This window comes from Microcebus murinus, chromosome 14, assembly GCF_040939455.1.
Source record: "Microcebus murinus isolate Inina chromosome 14, M.murinus_Inina_mat1.0, whole genome shotgun sequence".
NCBI lineage: Eukaryota > Metazoa > Chordata > Mammalia > Primates > Cheirogaleidae > Microcebus > Microcebus murinus.
In genome coordinates this window covers 36,190,447-36,212,201 of record NC_134117.1, presented here as the reverse complement: position 1 = coordinate 36,212,201, position 21,755 = coordinate 36,190,447, and the positions used below count along the sequence as shown (strand labels likewise).

The following is a 21,755-nucleotide window of genomic DNA, read 5'->3' as shown; positions in this document are numbered from 1 at the left end:
AACATACAAATAACCCTTAAAGTTCAATATGATAAACAATCTAATTGTTCCCAACAGAAAGAAATGATAAATGTTTCAGGGGATGGATAGATATCCCAATTACATTGACTTGATCATTACACATTCTATGCATATATCAAAATATCACATGTACCCCACAAATATGTACAATTATGTATCAAAAAAATAAAAATATAAATACAATAACAAAATATTTTAAAGGGAAAAAGATCTGAACAGGCATCTCTCCAAAGAAGATATACAGATGGCAAATAAGCATATAAAAAGATGCTCAACATCCTATGTCATTAGGGAAATGCAAATTCAAAAAACAATGAGGTACTATTACATACCTATCAGAATTGCTAAAATCCAAAAAACTGGTAACACCAAATGCTAGAGAGGGGATGCAGAGTAACAGGGATTCTCATTTATTGCTGGTGGGAAAGCAAAAATGGTACACAGCCAGTTTGGAAGACACTTCAGTAGTTTCTTACAAAACTAAACATGCTTTTACCATATGATCCAGCAATTGTGCTCCTAGGTATTTACCCAATTGTGTCGAAAACTTAACATCCACACAAAAAGCTACCCATGAATGCTGTTAGCAGCTTTACTGAAAACTGTCCAAAACAGGATATCTTTAAATAGATAAACGGATAGACAAACTGTAGTGGAATATTATTTAACAATAAAAAGGAATAAGCTATCAAGCCATGAGAAGACTTGGAGGAAATCTAAATACATATTGCTAAGTGAAAGAAGCCACCCTGAAAAGACTACATATTGTAAGACCCCAACTATGGCATTCTGAAATAAGCAAAACGATAGATAGTAAAAAGATCAGTGGATGCCAGTTTAGTGAAAGGAAGGGAAGAGTATGTGAAACACAGGGGATTTTTAGGATGGTCAAACTATTTTGTATGATTTTGTAATGAAATTATGCATTTGTCAAAGCCAATAGAACTGTATAGCACAAAGAATGAACTTTAATATAAACTATGGACTTTAGCTAATACTATATCAATACTGGTTCATCAACTGTAACAAATATATCACACTAATGCAAAGTATCAATAATATGAGAAACTGTGGGGTAGATATGAAAACTCTATACTTTCTGCTCAATTTTTCTATAAACTTAAAACTGTTCTAAAAAATAAAGTTTATTAATTTTTTTTTAGAGACAGGATCTTGCTACATTGCTCAGAATAGTCTTGATATCTTGGGCTCAAGCCATCCTCTAGCCTTAGCTCCTAAGTAGCTGGGATTATAGGCATGTGTCACTGTGCCTGGCTCTATTAACTTTTTTTGAAAAGGTTAATAAAGATCTGATTGCAAGAAAGAAAAGAAAAAAAAATTCCAGAGTTCAGGAAAAAAATGGAACTGAAAATAAGAGCTGACAGAACTTGAGGTGATTGTGCCACTGTCTGTGTTTGTGTATATCAAAAGTTTCTGCTTGGTTTTTAATAGACATGCACAGGTTGAAACCAAAATGCTTGAAATGGTGAATGCTCACAGAAAGTGTAGATAACAATAAAAAAAAAATACGCTCATCACTATAGGGTATTACAAAGAAGCTTGTCTTTTTGCCTGTGCTCTGGAGGGTAAATATGTACCCCTTGACAAATACAAATCTAGGACCTCAGGGGGTGGGAGGCCTTTCTCAGCAATAAAGTCTAAATTTGCACTACGATTCAGTCTAGGAACACCCAAACGAAGAAATTATCATAAAAGTCGGTCCTGAGTAATCAGACCCCTGAAGCTCTAAGGAGAAAATAGGAGAAATACTCTGAATCCTCTTAAGCAACAAAGGATTCTCATATAAAAACAAGCCTAAAACCATCTAATGTTATAAGTGACACAAGGAAACAAACCACTATGAAAAAGAGTCAACACCATAAAGGAAAATTAGAATGTCAGACAGCTGAGCAATTTAAAAACTATATAAAAATAGTACGCTTAAAATTTTAAAGATATAAAAGGGATTGACATTCTAACGAAAGAGCAAGCTACAGTAAAAAAAAAAAAAAGATGTTTTTAAAAGAACCAAATAGAACTTCGAAAGTTCAAATATTATCAAGAGACTACAAACCAAATGGTTGAGAGATTAAACACAGCCAAAACAAGAATTACTTTTTATAACCTACTCAAAAATTGAGTGATTTGAGTTATACCATTATTTTACGTACCGTAAAGAAATTTAAAATACTGCCAATTAAACAAAGATATTTTAAAAAGAAACATTCTGCCAATTAAATTATAACCTACTATCCCAATTTCAGAGATGTTAAAATACAAAAAACAAACAGAACAGTATGACTTAGAACTGATGAAATATGGTATAGAACTAGAAGACAGCACTGTGGAAATGACTCAAAATTAGAGAAATACAGGATTTTTTTTTTTTAAATGGGAGCATCACAACATTCAAAGATATGATGTAGTGGCTGAGAAATTTTTCAGAATTAATGAAAGTCAGGTATCCTCAGGTTAAAAACCACAGCAAGGCAAAGTAGAATAAATAAAAATAAATGCAGACCTAGAAAAACTGTGGCCAAATAGAACAACATAAAAATCTAATAGCAACTAGAGATAAAAGGTAGAGTACTTAGAAATATTAGGCAATAAGTGGAATTCTCAAAAGCAGTAAGAAAGATTGAAAGACCAGAATTATACCTTCAAAATGCCAAGGGACAGTGATTCATCATTTAAGAGAGAAGGTAGAATTAATACGTTTTCACACAAAGACAGAAAGAATTCACTCCTTATAACCTTTGCTCAAAGAACTTCGAAAGACTTTAGTAAGAAGAAAATTAAATCCAGAAAAGACAGGATATATGAAGCAATGGTGAGCAAAAAACTTGGCAAAGGTGGTTGTATAAACAAGCAATAAATACCAGTATAAAATAACAACTAATATGGAAGGTATAAAATAAGAAAAATAAAATGATGGACAACAACAATATATAACAGATGACAGGAATTATCAGTATCTAAGAGTTCTAAGATCCCTGTATTATTTGGGATGAGGGCAGTGATGATAATTAAACCTTTGACTTTTCAGACAAGTATGTATATTAAATACTTCACTAAAAGAAAAAGAACATAAAACTTTTAAACCTGTAACAGGCAAAAAGGAATAATAAGCAAAAAAGGTCCACTAGACTAGTATATTTTAAAAAAGCACATACCATGGAATATTAATCATAAATGGTAAACTCTAATACCTCTCATACCAACCTAGATAGAATTAGAGTAAAAAAAAAGTGCAAAATAATATAGTAGAACTAAATCTGAATATTTCTGCTATCATAATAAAGGCTAGCTACTAAACTAACCACACTTCCCAGTTAGAGTCTTAACTAAAAAAAAAACCAAACAAAAAAACCTAGCTGTATGATCACTTGTTCAAGATGCATATCAAAACCCCCAAATAATTGCAAGTAGTAAATTGATGAGAAAAGATACATAAGGAAAACAAGTAACCCAAACAAATCTGTATTTTGTATCTATACCTTCCTTTCTCCTTATTTTTATATAGCCTATCATACTGCATATAATTATACATAATTTAAAGTTATATAATTAAAGCTACATATATATAAAGCTACAATAATACAGTAAAGCTATATATATTTATATATTTAATGTATCAGAAACAGAACTAAAGTATTGATCCATAAAACAGAGTCCACCAATAAAGAATGAAATTAGATTCCTACATCATACTATATAGAAATATAATTTTTTAAAAAGAGAATACTTACGGGAATAGTTAAGGTATTTTTAAACCAGATATAAAAAGTTAAAAAATCATAAAGGAAAACTACTGATAAAGGTAACTAAATTCAAATTTAAATCACTGTAAAAAAAAACTATCATAAATAAAGATAAGCAGTCTAGAAAATATTTGCAATCATAATAAACATCAACAAAGAATTACCAAGAGAAATGCAAATAACTCCAAAGAAAAACTGGCAATTTACAAGCAAGAAAACCCAAATGACTAATCAACATGTTAAAAGATACCCAAATTTACTAGTAAGCAGGGAAACATAAATTAAAACAATGAGATAATTCGCACTTTTTAAATTGGAAAAAATTAGTGATAATGTCTGAAAAAGTAAATCTCATAGAGCATGTAGAGAAATTGGATGGGAGAAATTGAAACTATATACTTATGGGAGTAAAAATAGGTATAACCACTTTGAAGAACAGGTAATCCTAGTGAAGCTGAAGATGGACATATCATAAAACCCAATGGTTCAACTTCTAGGTATTTATCCTGGGCAAACATACATACATGAGAAAACATGTACATAACTGTCCACTGCACACTGCTTTTAACAGCAAAAAGACAGGGAAACCTATCTATCAAGTTGGGGAATACATAGATTATATAGACTATGGTTTATTCTACAACGAAGAAATTATACAAAGCATATCAAGATTGTGTTTTTGTTTTATTAATGTAGCTGGTTGTGTTTTTGTTTTATTAATGTAGCTTAATAAATGATAAATACCACCTTTAAAAATGGCCGTTAAAAATACTCACATATAAAACATAGCATACCTATTTCATCTATAAAGATGATGGAAGGCTGTAGTTTTATGGCAAGAGAGAAAACAGCAGCAGCCAATTTTTGAGATTCTCCATACCACTTATCAGTCAGTGTTGAAGGCTGAAGGTTAATAAATCGACAGCCTGCTTCTTTGGCTGTAGCCTTGGCAATCAATGTTTTACCACAGCCTGGAGGCCCGTAGAGAAGAACACCTGGAAATTAATGTTATTTTATTATTACCTTTAAGAAAATGAGATATTTGCTTTACTTTATGTAATAATTGATATAAGATTAATTCTGCCCCCACAAAAATCATTTGAATATTTGATTCTGCTTTTATTAATCATGTTTATAGTAGATAAGAAAATAGAAAGGAAGGTACCATGTTCCAAGTTCAATGTCAGTGAGAACATATAATTGGGGATTACAGTTCTTGCCTTCATGAAAAGGTCCAGTTCAGGATTCTAAAGACTAAGATCTTAATACCACCATTCTTTTGTTTTGAGACAGAGTCTCACTCTGTTGCCCAAGCTAGAGTGCCCATGGCATCAGTGTATCTCACAGCAACCTCAAACTCTCGGGCTCAAGCAATCCTTCTGCCTCAGCCTCCCAAGTAGCTGGGACTACAGGCATGTGCCACCATGCCCGGCTAATTGTTTCTATGTGTTTCTATGTATTTTTAGTTGGCTAATTAATTTCTTTCTATTTTTAGTGAGACAGGGTCTTGCTCTTGCTCAGGCTGGTGTTGAACTCCTGATTTTAAGCAATCCTCCTGCCTTGGCCTCCCAGAGTGCTAGGATTAGAGGCATGAGCCACCGCACCCTGCCCAAAATCACACCATTCTATCAATGGTTAGCCAATTAAATTGTCTCATATCCTCTACCTTCACAAGCTAAAAAGAGCACTATAGCACTTTGATATTAGAAGGTAAACAACTTCAAAGCAGATTCTGGCAAACACTGTTTTGCTGTTACTCAGAGACTTAAGTTTTAGCCAAAAGGACATGTGCCTTTTTCCAAACAGAAGATGATCTTTTCTTAAAAGAAACACATGATCAGTCACTCTTGTTTTAGTTTCCAAAGGATAGGACTGCATTATTAACCTATAATGTCCATTGACAGTAGTCTGCTGCTAAATACAATTTAAGGTAATAAATTTAACATATGAAAATCTAAAATGGTTGGGGTCTTGAACATTTTGGGAATCATCACCAACAGTTTCTCAACTAAAATGAGGTAGTATTTTCAAACTTTAATGATACTAAATATATAATAACACTAAATTTATAACACTAAAATTATGAACCAGTCTGTAAGTAAATCGTCTATAGAAAGGCCTGATAAGAATTGTAATCTACAGACCTTTTAAAATATTTGCATAATTCAAAGCTCAACTTTCTCATGAAATAACATTTAAAGAACGACTATTTACAGATGGTATGCTAGAGTAAACTGGAGGGGACTTGTAGCTGTCCAAAATTTTCATAATATTATATAAAACAAATAAAATTCAAAATATAAGAAAAATAGTATTTTGGGCCAGGTGCGGTGGCTCACGCACTCTGGGATGCCGAGGCGGGCGGATTGCTCAAGGTCAGGAGTTCGAAACCAGCCAGAGCAAGAGCAAGACCCTGTCTCTAATATAAATAGAAATTAATTGGCCTACTAATATATATAGAAAAAAATTAGCCGGGCATGGTGGCACATGCCTGTAGTCCCAGCTACTCGGGAGGCTGAGGCAACAGGATTGCTTGAGTCCAGGAATTTGAGGTTGCTGTGAGCTAGGCTGACGCCATGGCACTCACTCTAGCCTGGGTAACAATCGAGAGACTCTGTCTCAAAAAAAAAAAAAAAAAAAAAAGAATAGTAATCTAAAGTCATTTAATTTAAAACTGAACACATATGGGATAACTGCAGTTGCTTGGAATTATTATTACATTTTATCATTTTGATCATATTATTTAATGTGGAATATACATCTCCTAGCAAACTTTTAGAAACGTATTACTTAAATCTCAGGGTTTTTAAAACAGTATTGATACAAAAGTCTCCATATTTTGTTGACTTTGCAGCTATACTATTACTTTATAAATGTATGCAGTATTTGTAGAATGTCATATTTGTTTCAAATTATTCACTTATCACTTTAAATATTTTATTCCTAGTTGAGTTTTGGTACTTCTTAGCAGGATTTTTTCCAAATATTTCTCTTTGAAGACTATGATAAATATTATTAATTGAGCAATTACTAGTGTTGGAAGATTCAACATGCAACGAAAGCTTCTGCATCTCGTAACTTTCTGAGGTTAGAGCTAAGGTGCACGAGGAGCTGTTATTATTCCCTTCTTGACCTCAGTTACATGAGCGTCTGCTTTATAATCATTCAGTAAACAATTTTGTCCCCATTCCTGTTTGTATGTTAAATTTCACTAAAATTCATGTTGTCTCATCCAATACATTACCAGTGAGTCTAGCAATAATACTATTTAACGTGGCACCTTTTCTATACCTTTTCCCAAAATGGTCCCCACAGTGTTAGTATTTATGAAGGGTGATAAATGAATGATTCTTAAAATTAATGTTAGATGTTTGGCTTTAATTATTAGTTTTGCAACCTTTTACCTAGTTTCTTGAGCTTAATCTGATACTATTATGACCAATTTCAACAAATAAAAAACATGCTTATTATTCTGTATTTTGTAGAAGCCTAAAAACTCAAACCCCTTTTTAAGAGGGATGTTTTCAGTAAGGGCTTTACTTAATAAGTGGTGCACACAAATTAAAGATTTAAGATGAGGAAGAAAAGCAGTACTACAACAAACACCAAATTTGAGATAATCCTCATTAGTGATAATATACTGACCTTACTAGTGACCAACTTTTCTTTCTTTTTCTTTTGGACAACTGCTTATTGACTTTAACATAAAATTTGCCCAAATGGTACAAAAATATCTATAAAATATCTATAAAAATTAAATCTATTTAACTATAAGTACATAGGGAGAATGTAGGCCTTTACAGTATCAGATAATCAATTTTTCAAAAAATATTTTTCTTACGTTATCCACATTTTAAAGAATATACCAAAACATGGATGATGATAAAATTCTAAAATATAAAACTTATGTGCCAAAATAACAATTACTGAATTCAGAAAGCTTATAGAAGAAGCCATATAGTGTTTAGATGGAATTTGTTTTTTTGGAATTTTAACTGTTTTAAATTTTTAAATGTTTGGGGCAAATGGGGTTACTTTTTTATACACCAGCAATATCTTACAGCATGTCTCTGTCATCAATCAGTGGCATGACAATATGAATTAGCTCCAATTCCAACTTTATATCTTTACATGACCTCATCAGTTAAATATGATCTCATGCGCTGCATGAATAGTGCATAATGAGTCATTCTCAAATTATCTTTATGTAGTCCATGTGAGGCAATGATCTGGTTAGATGGCAATGAACTGTTTAAAGATAACAAAATTGTCAATAAAGCAATCACTCTAACCTAGGTAACCTATTTCCAGGCCCAAAATGGAATAGATATGGTACATAACTGATTTTATACTCTGCTTCTATATACTAATATCCAATTTATGTTGAGGGTCAAAAAGTAAATCAATGATTTTCAAAGTGTTGCACTTTTTCTTTTTTTTGAGACAGAGTTTTGCTCTGTTACTCAGGCTGGAGTGCAGTGGCACAATCATAGCTCACTGCAGCCTTGCACTCCTAGACTCAAGCGATCCTCCCATCTCAGCCTTCCAAGTAGGATTACAGGCGCATGCCACAACACCAACTAATTATTTTATTTTTTGTAGAGACAGGGTCTTGCTATATTGCTCAGGCTGGTCTTGAACTCCTAGCCTCAAGTGATCCTCCCATCTTGGCCTCCCCAAGTGCAGGGATTGCAGGTATGAGCCACCATGTGTAGCCAAAGTGTTGTTCTTGATATAAAATTTTCCAAAAATGTAAAGCTTCTAGTTCAAATAGCCAAACATTAGATTATATAATGAGAAAATATTCACATAACTTTTAAATTGGATGATGCTTTCAAATAAGCAGCAGACTTACACATAACTTTTGAAGTATCTCCTCCATTCTTTGGTATCCACTATGCTAACTGGGGCTTTGAACCAAGTCCAACTGGTAAAGTCACCCAATTTTACCTGGACTAGGACATCATTGATGAAAAAAGGAGCATTTTCTAATAGTATATAAGGAACACTTTATTTTCCTAAATTCAAACTGCGAACTGAAAATGCAGAAAAGTTCTTTTTGTCAGACTCCAAATAACCTAGAAGAGGGTAGTAAAGAAACTTAACTACATAATCCAACTTTTACCTGATCTGGGCTTAGATAATCATTCAAAAATTCTTTCCCATTCAAACTTTTCTTTGGAAAAAAAAATCACAATAAATGACATGCATTTTGTTAGGGGAAAATATAAGCAGCTTTATTGTTTCAAAAAATAACAAGAAATACATAATAAATACCTTTGTTGTTAGCGTTAATAAAAAGAACATGGCATTTTTGTTGATAATTTTCATCCTCCATTTAGCAGAAACAAAAGTTACCTACTCATAAAAATGCATAGGTATTAATATATGCTTCAATTGCCTTTGATATATAAAATAATGCACCTTTCTCATATGGTTGCAAAATTATTGATTATAAGCAATTACAATTTATACAGACATACTGCTATTTTGATGTTTTTAAAGATCCACCTTTTTGAAAAATGAATGCGACTAGTAATTTGACTTGTCTTTTTGTTTTTGAGACAGGCCTCACTCTGTTGCCCGGGCGGGAGAACAGTGGCATCATCATACCTTAATGCAAACTCAAATTCCTGGGTTCAAGTGATCCTCTTGCTTCAGCCTCCCAAGTAGCTAGGAGCATACCACCAAGCCTGGCTAATCTTTTATTTTTCATAGAGATGGGGTCTTGCTATGTTGCCCAGGCTGGTCTCAAACTCCTGGCCTCAAAGGATTCTCCTGCCTCAGCCTTCCAAAGTGCTGGGATTTCAGGCGTGAACCACCGGGCCCAGCCTGAGTTCAGTCTTGATTAGCAACATAAATCAAACTCATCCTAGTTTTGACAATGCACTAAATAGGAGCTTCTGCTATATGGAACTAAATAGGTTATCTGTAGTTAGTATCTGATAGTCATGGTAACACATATCTACCTGTCTCACTGTAAATTACCAAGTAATCTCCACCTGAATCACCTTAACAAGTCTAAGCATGATTAATATTTGCATGAATAAGAATAAAAGAATCACACTGCAGTTATAAATACTCAAGTTCCAAGACTTTCAAGGTGATTATGAATAAGGAAAAGTTTCTCGCAAAGTGGAGTAGTATTTAATTTCCAGTTCATCTGCAGTTCAATACTTCCTGTAAATAAGAATGACTACCATCTAAAAATAATTAAGATCACTCTAGTGAAAAAAAATTCACTAGAGTTTTGAAACAACAAAAGGATATTTCAGCTTTAAAAAATATATACTGTCACTTTGGATTTTTTTAATCTCAATTTCCCAAAGTTTAATTTACTTGGAAATAATAGAAACACGTTTGAAACAAGGAGATTATTTTGACATCTAAATACAGGGAACAATTTATCTAAATTTCAAAAACTAAAGAATGAGCAATTACTTTTATTTTATTTTTTTAGAGACAGAGTCTCACTTTGTTGCCCAGGCTACAGTGAGTGCCGTGGTGTCAGCCTAGCTCACAGCAACCTCAAACTCCTGGGCTCAAGCAATCCTCCTGCCTCAGCATCCCGAGTAGCTGGGACTACAGGCATGCGCCACCATGCCTGGCTAATTTTTTCTATATATATTAGTTGGCCAATTAATTTCTTTCTATTTATAGTAGAGACGGGGTATCGCTCTTGCTCAGGCTGTTTTTGAATTCCTGACCTCAAGCAATCCGCCCGCCTCGGCCTCCTCAAGAGCTAGGATTACAGGCGTGAGCCACCACGCCTGGCAGCAATTACTTTTAAAAAGACACTCACTGTATCTCAGATCTCTTGAGAAACTGATTTCACGAAAACCAGTTTTGTAACAGCAGAAAGTTTCAATGACGATTCATGGCTTTTAATGTGTTAGGCAAATATAAACTTTTACCATACCTTTTGGAGGCTGCAGAAGCCTGGAATTCTCAAACAAATGCTTCTTTTTGATAGGTAAAATGACTGTGTCTTTCAGATCTGTAATAACATCATCTAAACCTGCTATATCACTCCAAGTAACCTAGTAAAAGTTAAGGTAACATGAATTTTACTACAAATATACACTCAATAAAGTAAATGTAATCCCCCCAAAATAGAACACTCACATACAAAATGGCAAACCTTAATCATAAAATTATACATAAATAATAAAAGGTTAAAATTATATATCAATACGAGTAGACTTTTCACAGTAATAATGAAATTAATAAACTGCTATAATACTGGAAAAAGGAGTTTAATAGTCATTATTAAAAAAAAGTTACATACTCAAAAATCTGCAAGGGTCTAATAAGCTGAATTCATTCCATTTATGAGGAGCAAATACTCTGCCACAAAAAGACTGAGAACCAGCTCAGACAGATAATTTAGCATTGGCTGACTGATAAGAGCTCACCAGAAATGTACCTACTTCATATAGGATGCTGTCAAACATCATAGAAATTAATTTTAGAAGGTCTATATCTTACATTACCTACCAAACTGGACTTCCAAATTTTATTTGTCAAAAGTAAAACTATCAAAACTTAATGAGGTACCTTTATAAATAATATTAAGTATACATATTTCAAAATAGATGAGGAAAATCTTCTGATTCAACTTTAAAAGTTTTTTTTTTTTTTTTTTGGAAATAAGCTAACTGAAAAGGACTTCAAAAAAAAAATCAACCTAGCTCTAAGCTGGCATGGTAAAGGAGTTAGAGGTGAGGCCAGTTACAAACAATAACTTTTAACTGAGCAGCACCTAAGTGGACACATAGGTACTACAGTAATAGGGTATTGGGCATGTGGGAGGGGGGTGGGTATATACATAATGAGTGAGATGTGCACCATCTGGGGGATGGTCATGCTGGAAACTCAGACTTGTGGGGGGAGGGGGAATGGGCATTTATTGAAACCTTAAAATCTGTACCCCCATAATATGCCGAAATAAAAAAAAAAAGAAACAATAACAAATACAAAAAATTTTTACAAAAAAACTTTACTTTCTTCACAGCTTAAAAAGAAAAAAAGGAAGATGAAAAGAGAAGGTACAAACTTTTCCAACTAAATATGAGGGGAAAAATCCTTTCATTGTAGCTGCAACAAAAAACTGAGTCTGTTAGTATAGACTTATTCAGAAATGAATATAGACAGGTCCCCAAGAAGGTATCGTTGTAAATTTATAAATCAAATTCAAAGGGAGGCTTAATTCTAGAGTGTGTATATGTCTCTGTATAAACAGATATTAAGAAACATTGTAGATTTTTGTTTTCTAGGTTTGGAGATTGGGATATTTCATTCTACTTATTTATGTCAAAATAACATTAACATATTATATAAATATATTTAATATTATATACAAAATATTCATATATGATCTTATACATTACATTAATCTGATCCTCAAAATAATTCTTATAAAGTAGGTAGAGAGGGTATTTTATTATCTCTGGATTATACATGAGGGAACTGAGACTCAAAGAGGAAATCATTTGCCACGGCCACGAATGGAAAAACTGGGACTTAGAATTCTAAGTCTATCGTACCATATAAAAGTCTAGATTTAAACTCCATAAAACAAACATCCACACAACTTAAAGCAGTATGTTTTACATATCACAAACGCATCTATACCAAACAAGTTTTCTAAACAAATGTATACAGAAAAGAGGTAACAGAGCAGACCTGAAGCTGGTATCCTCAGAAAAGCCTGCTGTATAAGGTTGGCCCTCAGCTGGCATCCGGGAACTTAGATTTCTAGAGTCTCACCATTCTCTGACAAGAATAGCTCAGTGTGCCTGAACTGTTTGCACAAACAATATGGTTTACCATGACTATCTGTTTTCCTTCTAGGAGTCTAGAATTTTGGTACATTTAAGGAAGAGGGAATCTATATAACCAGCCGCCAACAAAAACCCTCGGCACTAAGTCTCTTGTGAACTTCCCTAGTAGACAACATTGCACATGTGTTGTCACAACTTGCTGATGCAATAATTAAGCACATCCTGTGTGACTTCACTTGGAAAGGACTCTTGGAAGCTTGTACCTGGCTTCCTCCAGACTTCACCCTATATCCTTTTCCCTTTGCTGATTTTGCCTTACATCCTTTTAGTGTAGTAAATTATACATAGGAGTATGACCACATACTGAGTCCTGCAATTCCTTCAAGACAATCAATGAACCTGGTCGTGGTCTTCAGGACTCTTGACACAAAACATTAAACAATAACAACAAAAAAATTTTTAGAGGCTGGGAAAGGGTGGGGCAAAAAAGAATATAAATGTCTTTATTACCACTGAACTGTATACTTAAAAATGATAAAGAATAAATATTTTACATATATAAAAATTATATATGTGTATTTTACCACAATAAAAAAAACTTAAGATTAAAGATACATACATGCATATTAAGAGGGTCTACCAGATGAGCAGCAATACTCATTTCATATTCTGAGAGCTTCACATTTTTCACACCAATTTGCTTCATTAATTTTTCTGCCTAGAAAGAAAAGAACAAGCAATCTCTTTTGGTTTGATATTTAGATATTGGCACTTCAAAACAGATATATGTGAAGTGTAAATAGCAATTAATAGACATACAAGAATTTTCCAGGGATATTTTAGGCCACTTGATTTTATCCTTCCCCACTGTGAGCTCTTAGGTAAAGAAAAGATTGCCCACAGAAATCAGGGCAATTTAACCACCTCTTAGGAAACGAGAAAATAGGGTACATGATTGAAGAGATCATCATGTACCTTCCAGTAGGAACTCCTATTGCTTCAATGAGACTGCAGAATACACCTGGTTTCTCTTTCCTACTAGTATTATCATGACAGGTAAAGGTAAAACCTCAAGATGAAACAGGAGTGCAGGATACCAAGAAATGTATAATTGGAGTTTCCTTCCTTAAATTAACAGAGCTTTAAAAAAATGCATTTAAATAGAAAGTATCAAACAATCTGAGTATGTAATTATCTTTATATATTAGGTATAATCCCTTATTATAAATTTACATTAAAACTCTGGAAAACACCTTTTCTGGACATGTGCAGATAGCAATCTTCTCTTTTTAGGTTAGTGTTTTTAAATCTCTTTCCCATGGTTTCACCATATGTACTCTGAAAGTTCTTAGAGAAGATAACTTTGCACTATGGTACTCTTCTACTATCATGTGTATAAAACACTGCACTGAGTTTTTTCCTATCTAGTTTCTCTCTCCTATTGCTTTTCTTTATCACTTCTATCTACTGCCCTGCCTAAACAGGCAACACTAACTACTTGTTCCTTACTATCTATCTCAATTTTCTTATTTACTTCAGCTTCTCGGTCTTCTAAGATTCAGTTCCAATAAACCACAGCTTTAAAAGCCACTTAACTGGCAATGCAGTTCACAATGGCTTTCTGTAGTTAACAAATGTTGGACCTTCCAAATTGGCATTCTGTGATGGCTGCTCTTAAAAATATCTGGAAGTTACAGGCTTTTTAAGGTTTTAGTATATCATTAATTCACAATGTATTTCAGTTATTATTTTTCTCAAAATAACAGAAATGAAGTTTGGAAAACTACAGTGTTACAACAGGACTAAAAACAGGAAGACATTAAGTTAAAACTAAAATCACAGTATGTGACTTTCATGTGTATGAAAAACTGTGCACTCAATCTTTCCTGGCCCTTAACTAGTAAACCACAATTTCAAGAAAATTATATAGTCTAATTAATATGCTAAACAAAATATTGTATTTATAAGTTCCCAGACCAGACCGAGCATAAATTATTTATCCTGCATTTAAAACTCTTAAATAGAATACACATCTCAATTAACCTAACCCCTTTCATCACAAACATACCTGTCAAAAGCCCTCTCTCATTACCAATTAAATATTCTACTTCTCACAAACTGGAGGTTTTCCTGGCTTTAAGCTAGAAATTTACAAATATCCCATTTAATCCAGTATAAAATGATTTCTAGGATACTGTTCCTGATTTGGAAGCAATTATGTCATCTTTTACCTTTCATCTCAAAACTGTATTATTAATAAAATCACGAGGCCCACTGATTATCTGGTAACCTCTTAAGTGTTCTGTCTATATCCAAGCTTTTAGATTGAGTGCTCTTCCTATTTGACCACAGAAGTCATACCCTCCCCTCCTCCCACATTCACACCTCATCTCTTCCCTTAAATGTGCACTCTAATTCTTTCACTTCTTTCTATTCTCCAACTAAATTATTCCAGATCTGGCGATACTGACTTCCTAATGGCCAGGACCACAGAGTCATTATTTCAGTGATACCCTCCTTAGAACTCCTTACATTTCTTGTTATACTATATACTAGTTAGCCTCATCCCCAATGCTTGTTCAGCACTACCATTCACTCTATCTGCCAACTTGGTGAATAATGCTTCAGAGTAAAAACAAAACAATCAAATTCCCAATACACTCACACTTTCTTCAACCAAACTCCAAAGTTCCATAATCCACAATGACTTAATCTCACTAAACACTAATCACACATTTACCTCAGCAGGCCCCTGACTTCTTCCATTCCATTCATTTTTAGTCACAATTTCTCTCATTCATTTTACTGAAAATAAAATGCTCCACCTTAAAATGCTCCTCTAACTACTGATCCCAATTGTTCCTGGACCTTCAGGGACATACCTCCATTCATTACACATCCTCTTAGGTAGCTCTGTCCACCTCCTCCGTCTTCACTTTTTCCTTTTTTCTTCTTTTCCCCAAACTCTGGAATACTACCTTCTTTTACTTCAAATTGTATTTGCTGCCTACACTGAATAGAAATTGCTCTCTACAACCTTAATGATTTCACTAAACTTACTGATTGCTTTCTTAGACCCTATTCTTAATGAGCTCCTTTTCTCCTTGACTGATCTAATATAACATTACAACCAATTCTCTTTCACATCCTTCTCCTCCTTTGGCAAAGTGACTTTATACAAGTGATTTCCCCAGATAATTATAGTACTATGAAACTTGAGATTTGTTTTATAATCTAGTATTTGGTTTACTTTCACAAATCTTACATGTGTGCTTGAGATATGTACTCTGCATTTATTTGGGTACAATATTCTATACATGTCCACTAGATAAAGCTTTTGTTTAAATCTATACCCTGTCTGATTTTCTAAAAAATCTGTTTATCAATTACTAAAAGAAATATTAAAAACATCTCACATGATGACAGAGATGCCTATTTCTCCCTGTAATTCTAATTTCTCCCTGTAATTCATTTTTTTACTTTATATATTTTGAAGCATATTAATAGGTGCATACAAATATAGAAATGTTATAGTTATTGGTGAATTGAATCTTTTATCAGAATGGAATGAACCTCATTTTCTCTAATGTCTTTGCCTTACAGTTTCTTTTTGTCTAGCTAGCTTTCTTCCTGTATTTGTGTGGTATATGTATTTTCTATCTTTTTACTTTATACTTTTCAACATTTCAGATGTGTCACTTCAACTATCATATGGCTTAAGTTTCTCTCTTTAAACCATTCATCTTTAAAACATTGCATCTTTGTCTTTAGATAAAATATTACAGACAGAATAGTCTTTAGGGGTCCTAGATTTATAGAGGTATCATCCAGGAGACTCCCTATGTTGGATGGGCCCTGTGCCTTGTATCCTGAGCCCCTCTGAATCATAAAAACAGACACTCAAGTTCAGTAGGTTTAGCAAATTCCCTGAAGGTGAAAGCTGGCCATCAAAGCTCACCTTACCTTTCAGAATTTTTGCCTTAAGTTTTTTACCTGAATTTCGTACTCCCTTGATACCTTATGAATGCCTTCAAGAAGATTTAAAAAAAAATTATCAAGCTTGTTTGGTTGTTTTCAGCAGAAGAATCAGTCCAGGTACCTTGTTACCTCTACTGAACTATTCATTCTCCACTGGCTTCACATCATCTTTCCATTCCCTAAAGGAAGGGAATGTATCAAGGCTTACCATTTATGTTGGTTTATATTAAAGAACATCTCCTTTGGAGACCTCATCACTCAATACAGTCATTAACATTTATTATAATGACAATTACATCAGAAACTCTCAACAAACATTTGAATGTATAAATCTTGATGGCGGTAGGGGGAAAATGGGGAAGTGGCTTGGAAAAAGCCCTACAAATGATACATCCATACACAGGAATAATCTTACAGCCTACTACATCCTAGTTGAGACTTACTGCTCTAATGGCTACAACTACTTAAAGGCATCTGATTAGGAAACATACTTTTAGGACTAACCTTTTTTCTGAGATTCAAATCTACAATTTCAAAATTTTCCCTTGAATTCCTACTACTGACACAAACTCAGTATGCCCAAATCAAATGTCATGTTCTCATAAATTTGCCCTATTAGTTTCCAAACCTCTATAAAAGATGAGTCTTTGAGGAATCTAGATAAATCTTTGATTCATTTGGAAGATGTCCTTTTCCTTTCCCCACATCATCACAAAGTCTTTTCTGCATTCTTTATTTTGAGTCTATTTTACCCATTCCATTCTTTTTGTCATCCCCATATTCCATGTCTTTGCCAGGACTGTTGCAGTCTATAAGCAACAGATCTTGCTGCCAGTCTCTCCTGACTCCTATTCCTACTATATATTACTATAACTTCAAATACCCTTAAAATATTGCTTTGCATATCACTCACCCACTGAAATATATTTAATGGTTTACTATTACCCATACAGAAGTCTTCAATTGGTCAATAGCATATTTTGACACTTGGCTAGAGATGTAGGGAGGACAAGAGGAAGGGTAACTAAGAAACTATAGCCCTCAGCCAAACAAATCCCACGACAATCTTTTCACCTTGGATGTTTTAAACACTGGTAAGTTACTCTGGAATGGGATAATGCTAGAAGTGAAGAGTATGCCTCCTTTTCAATGGATGATGGACTTCTATTAAAATGCTGTGGCATTTTTTTTTGTCGATCTCGGTCTACTCATCGAAAAATTAAAACAATTGAGAAAAGGAAAATTAGAATTCTCTTCTCCGAATTTACAATCAGGACTCTTGATCATGTAGCCTTCACCTCTCCCTATGGGTTCTACTAGTTATGTAAGCCCTGCTCTCCCAAATTGACTGTATATTTACTGCTTCTTTAACAGGGCTTCTTATTCCTATTCCCACCATAACTCCTGTTCATGTTCTATTAAAAATTATCCTTGCCTATCCCAGAGGCCAAGCTCCTTCATAAAGCCATCTTCAACTGCCTCAATCACTGGTGACTACTCCTTTCTCTAAAAGCCACAGTTTCCGTCTATACTACTCATTAGGCAACTAGCATATGCTATTTACTATTATAGTTTATATTATCATTGACACATTTTTTTCTCCTACCATGGGCACTAAGAGGACAGACATTGTATCTAATACTTTATATATCTGACATTTAGAACAATACTATACACATAGTTTTTAATAAAAGCTTAGTGATGACTGTCCCTTTATGTAGTACTTAGTAGCTATTAATATATTTGGCTTTCTACAAGTATTCTACATTTATATCCCAGGAGCTCCTAGAAGCCAATAAAAAAAGAATGACAAAATTTTCTTTGTTTAACAGTAAGACCCCTACTTTTTAAAATGCTGAAAATGATATAACTTACCAATATTTTGCACTCAGGCTTAAACTGACTTTCCTAATCCAGGTGGAAGAGAAAAAAGCTACACTCAGGTTGACAAATGGACAAAATCAAATTAGTTTAGAAAAACAAAACCCCAAAATCTACCCCAGCCAGACTTCCTAGTGACTTATGAATAGGTTGATTATATCATCTAAACTGTAAGTCAACTATTTTATAACCAACTTCAGGAAATAAATTCATAACTGCCTAAACTGCTTTTCAGATGTATACTTACTGTAGTGTTTATGAAACTATGATTTTTACTTTTTACTGATTAAAGAGCTATGTGTAACACTGCAAAGTAGCCATTTATTTACATCCCTATTTCCCACACTAGCCTGTAGTGTTCTGAAAGATCAAGATTTATTCATCTTTTTCCTTGGAACTAATCGTTTGCTTCTAACTCAATAATTTATTGAATATATCAGAGTCACAACTCAGAGGACAAATCTAAAAATCCATGAATACAAATATCTTATTCAGTTACTAAAAGTTTTAAGACCGTCAATAAGATATGAATATCTTATTCAGTTATTGTATTAATTAAAAAGAAAAATAAGAGTCAGAAGGGAAAAGCCACCTAACAAACAGGAAGAAAAATTTCCAAGACTCCTAGGCTTTTAATGTTTGAGGAGGTGCAAAAGGCAAACAATATATCATTCTAATAAGGAAATAACCATAAGAGGCAGCAGGTGAAAAATTAAAAGCTAAACTTGGGGAAATGGGCATTTATTGAAACCTTAAAATCTGTACCCCCATAATATGCCAAAATAAAAAAAAATAAAAAAATAAAAAAATAAAAGCTAAACTTTATATTAACAATGAAAAACTCTAAAGCAAATCCTTGATGAGATTTTAGTGTAGTAATTCAAACATTGATAGCTTGTCAATATTATCCACATTTCAAAGGTAATACAAAATGAAATGCATATAATTACTGAATATTTTTGTTTAGTCTGCTGAAAAATTTACCTAGACTCCTGTATTTATAAGCTGACAAAAATATTCTAATGAGGATGTTCACAACAAAATACAACATTTTTATTCATTGTTTTTTCTCATAAGTTGCTTATATAGTTTGAAAGAAACTTGATAAACGAATACTTTTTTTAGGAATAATGAAACAGAAATTAAATACATATACCAATACATTTTGATATGCAACTTATAGAATTTCTCATTAATTTATAATTCTATTATATTCTTAGTTTGGGGGAAAATATTTGCTAGCCAGAAGAAAAATGATCTTCAAACATTTCATACCTGTTTCTGAGCTTCTACTTTTTGCTTTCTGGTTGGATCAATTGCATCTACCATCCATTTGATAGTAAAGTATGTTACTGCACCAAATATTGTCAAACGGAAAATTAAACCAACAACTTCATTCCGACTCAAAGGACGAGAAAAGGCTTCAGCATGTACCATCTTGATTGTTAACCTTAAAAAACAAACAGAAACGTTACTAGGTAACAACTATATTAAAACTGGAAGAGTAATAAAGTAGATTAAGCTAAGTAAGAAAAACTAAATTTTAGTCAAACTGAAGTATTACCTACCTTAAAAAAAGTGTTTCATTTTAAGGAGAAATGGATTTTTAAATGTTAAGTAAAGAAATACATTTAAGTTTCTTTTGGAAACTGAAGTAGATTAAGAACTAAGGTTTATTTAGTAGTAAAACTAATAATTCTATTTAAAAAATATAATAACTATTTAAGGGATTTATTCTTTCAAACAGTTTTAAATAACTATTTTAGAGAATCTAGAAAAGTATCAACTATAACACTAATCCAACTGAAGAAAGGCAGCCCGACAATACTTTACTAATGTTTATGGTAAGAATTTCTTCTATTAAGTGTAATATATACTAGGTAATTTTTGAGAGTGAAATTTAAACTGTGAACTGACTCATTTTTTCCTCAATTGTTTTCAAGGACTGCTTAAATTTAAACATGCCATTTTTTCAATTGGTAAGTGACAAATTTTTTGAGTCATCCTATTGCTCCCAACAACCCATCTAAATATGAAGCAATAGAACTTTCAAAAATTTTTAACCAACCAATTCACTACAATAGAGCACTCTGTACTTATTTTTACATACATCCCTGAGCGGCTATGTTAATCAAAGGTAGGCTTACAGAAGATATGCACTCTGGTCAAGGGCAATAACTATCCAGCAGAATAAGCCAGTTAGGGATGACATGACTATCACATTTTGGGAGATAGAATCCCAGCTTCAAATAAAGCCATTATACTCAGTTCTGTGCTGAGTGCTATGGGATTTATTAGAAAAAGAGAATATATGTTTTGTACTCACATGAAAATGAGTAAGCCAGAATTTGTACACATGGCTTGGAAACAGGTAAAAATTAGGTACTGCGTAGATTAATTAATCGATGGTCCTTCCAGCTCCAAAATTATTGTTTCTCTTCTCACTACTACTAAAGATTCTCTTTACCTCCCTCCCTCTAGAATAGCTCCAATTTTTTAATTCCTCTAATATACCTTCTCTCCATTCAAAACCATATACTCCTTTTCCCTAATCAAAAGACCCCAAAGCTTTTCCTTTCCAGGATTCCCAAGGATTCAAGACTATCCTGATTTAGCTCCAGAGTCAATATGAAGCATTTTCTCTCTCACTTCTCAGTGGGAACTCTCAGTAGCTGGAGTCACTATCATCTGAAAATGCCACAGGTATTTTACCTTGGGAGTACTCACCTGGTATCCTAGATGGGCCATTTCCTCTTATTCATCTAGGATTAGTCAAATTCTATCCAAACTTCAAAAAATCAACTTTATGTGCTTCATGAAGCCTTCCAGATCACATTAATCTTCTATATTTACTCATTATTACACCATCCTAAGAAATGTCTTGTTTTTAATCATTATTGAACTTTTAGGATATCTATTCTACTCAGCTAGAATTTAAATCCTTATAAACAACATTTATAACTTATCCATCTTTTGTGTGTTTGTCACACACAAACCAGAGGCTACTCAGAAATTATCTGTTCAACAGATAAATTGCAACTAAAGAAAAACCTCCCAGTTGATTATTCCAACAGTCACTGCCAGACTTTTGAAGGATTTTCAAAAGTCAAGGGTCTACACTTCTCCATTACCAGGAGACACTCACTTCACAATAACTAATTATTTAATTTAAACTTAACAATTAACTATCGAAAGCCTTCAACTTGGAGGAAGAAACTTTGGCCGAGTGATGTTAAGTGATTTGATTCATTCAACAAGCACTTATCTAACATTTATATATCACGTATACTGAATATACAATAAAGGCTAAGATACAATTACTTTACTCAAG

The 21,755-nt window shown here is 33.3% G+C and overlaps 1 protein-coding gene across 3 annotated transcripts in view; it reads right to left on the bottom strand.

Annotated features, from left to right (window-relative positions):
* ATAD1 (ATPase family AAA domain containing 1) overlaps window positions 1-21,755 on the bottom strand; it is a 61,128-nt gene that overhangs the window by 20,873 nt on the left and 18,500 nt on the right. For 2 of the 3 annotated variants that reach the window (XM_076009997.1, XM_012762895.3), the window contains exons 2-5: window positions 19,700-19,874; window positions 13,185-13,283; window positions 10,702-10,822; window positions 4,577-4,777 (exon numbers count right to left, since the gene is read on the bottom strand). In XM_076009997.1, coding sequence (XP_075866112.1) covers window positions 4,577-4,777; window positions 10,702-10,822; window positions 13,185-13,283; window positions 19,700-19,861 — 583 coding nt within the window. In that variant the 5' untranslated portion in view covers window positions 19,862-19,874. Of the gene's footprint in view, window positions 1-4,576; window positions 4,778-10,701; window positions 10,823-13,184; window positions 13,284-16,558; window positions 16,723-19,699; window positions 19,875-21,755 lie in introns of those variants that run through there. The other variant, XM_020280566.2, reaches the window with a different exon arrangement.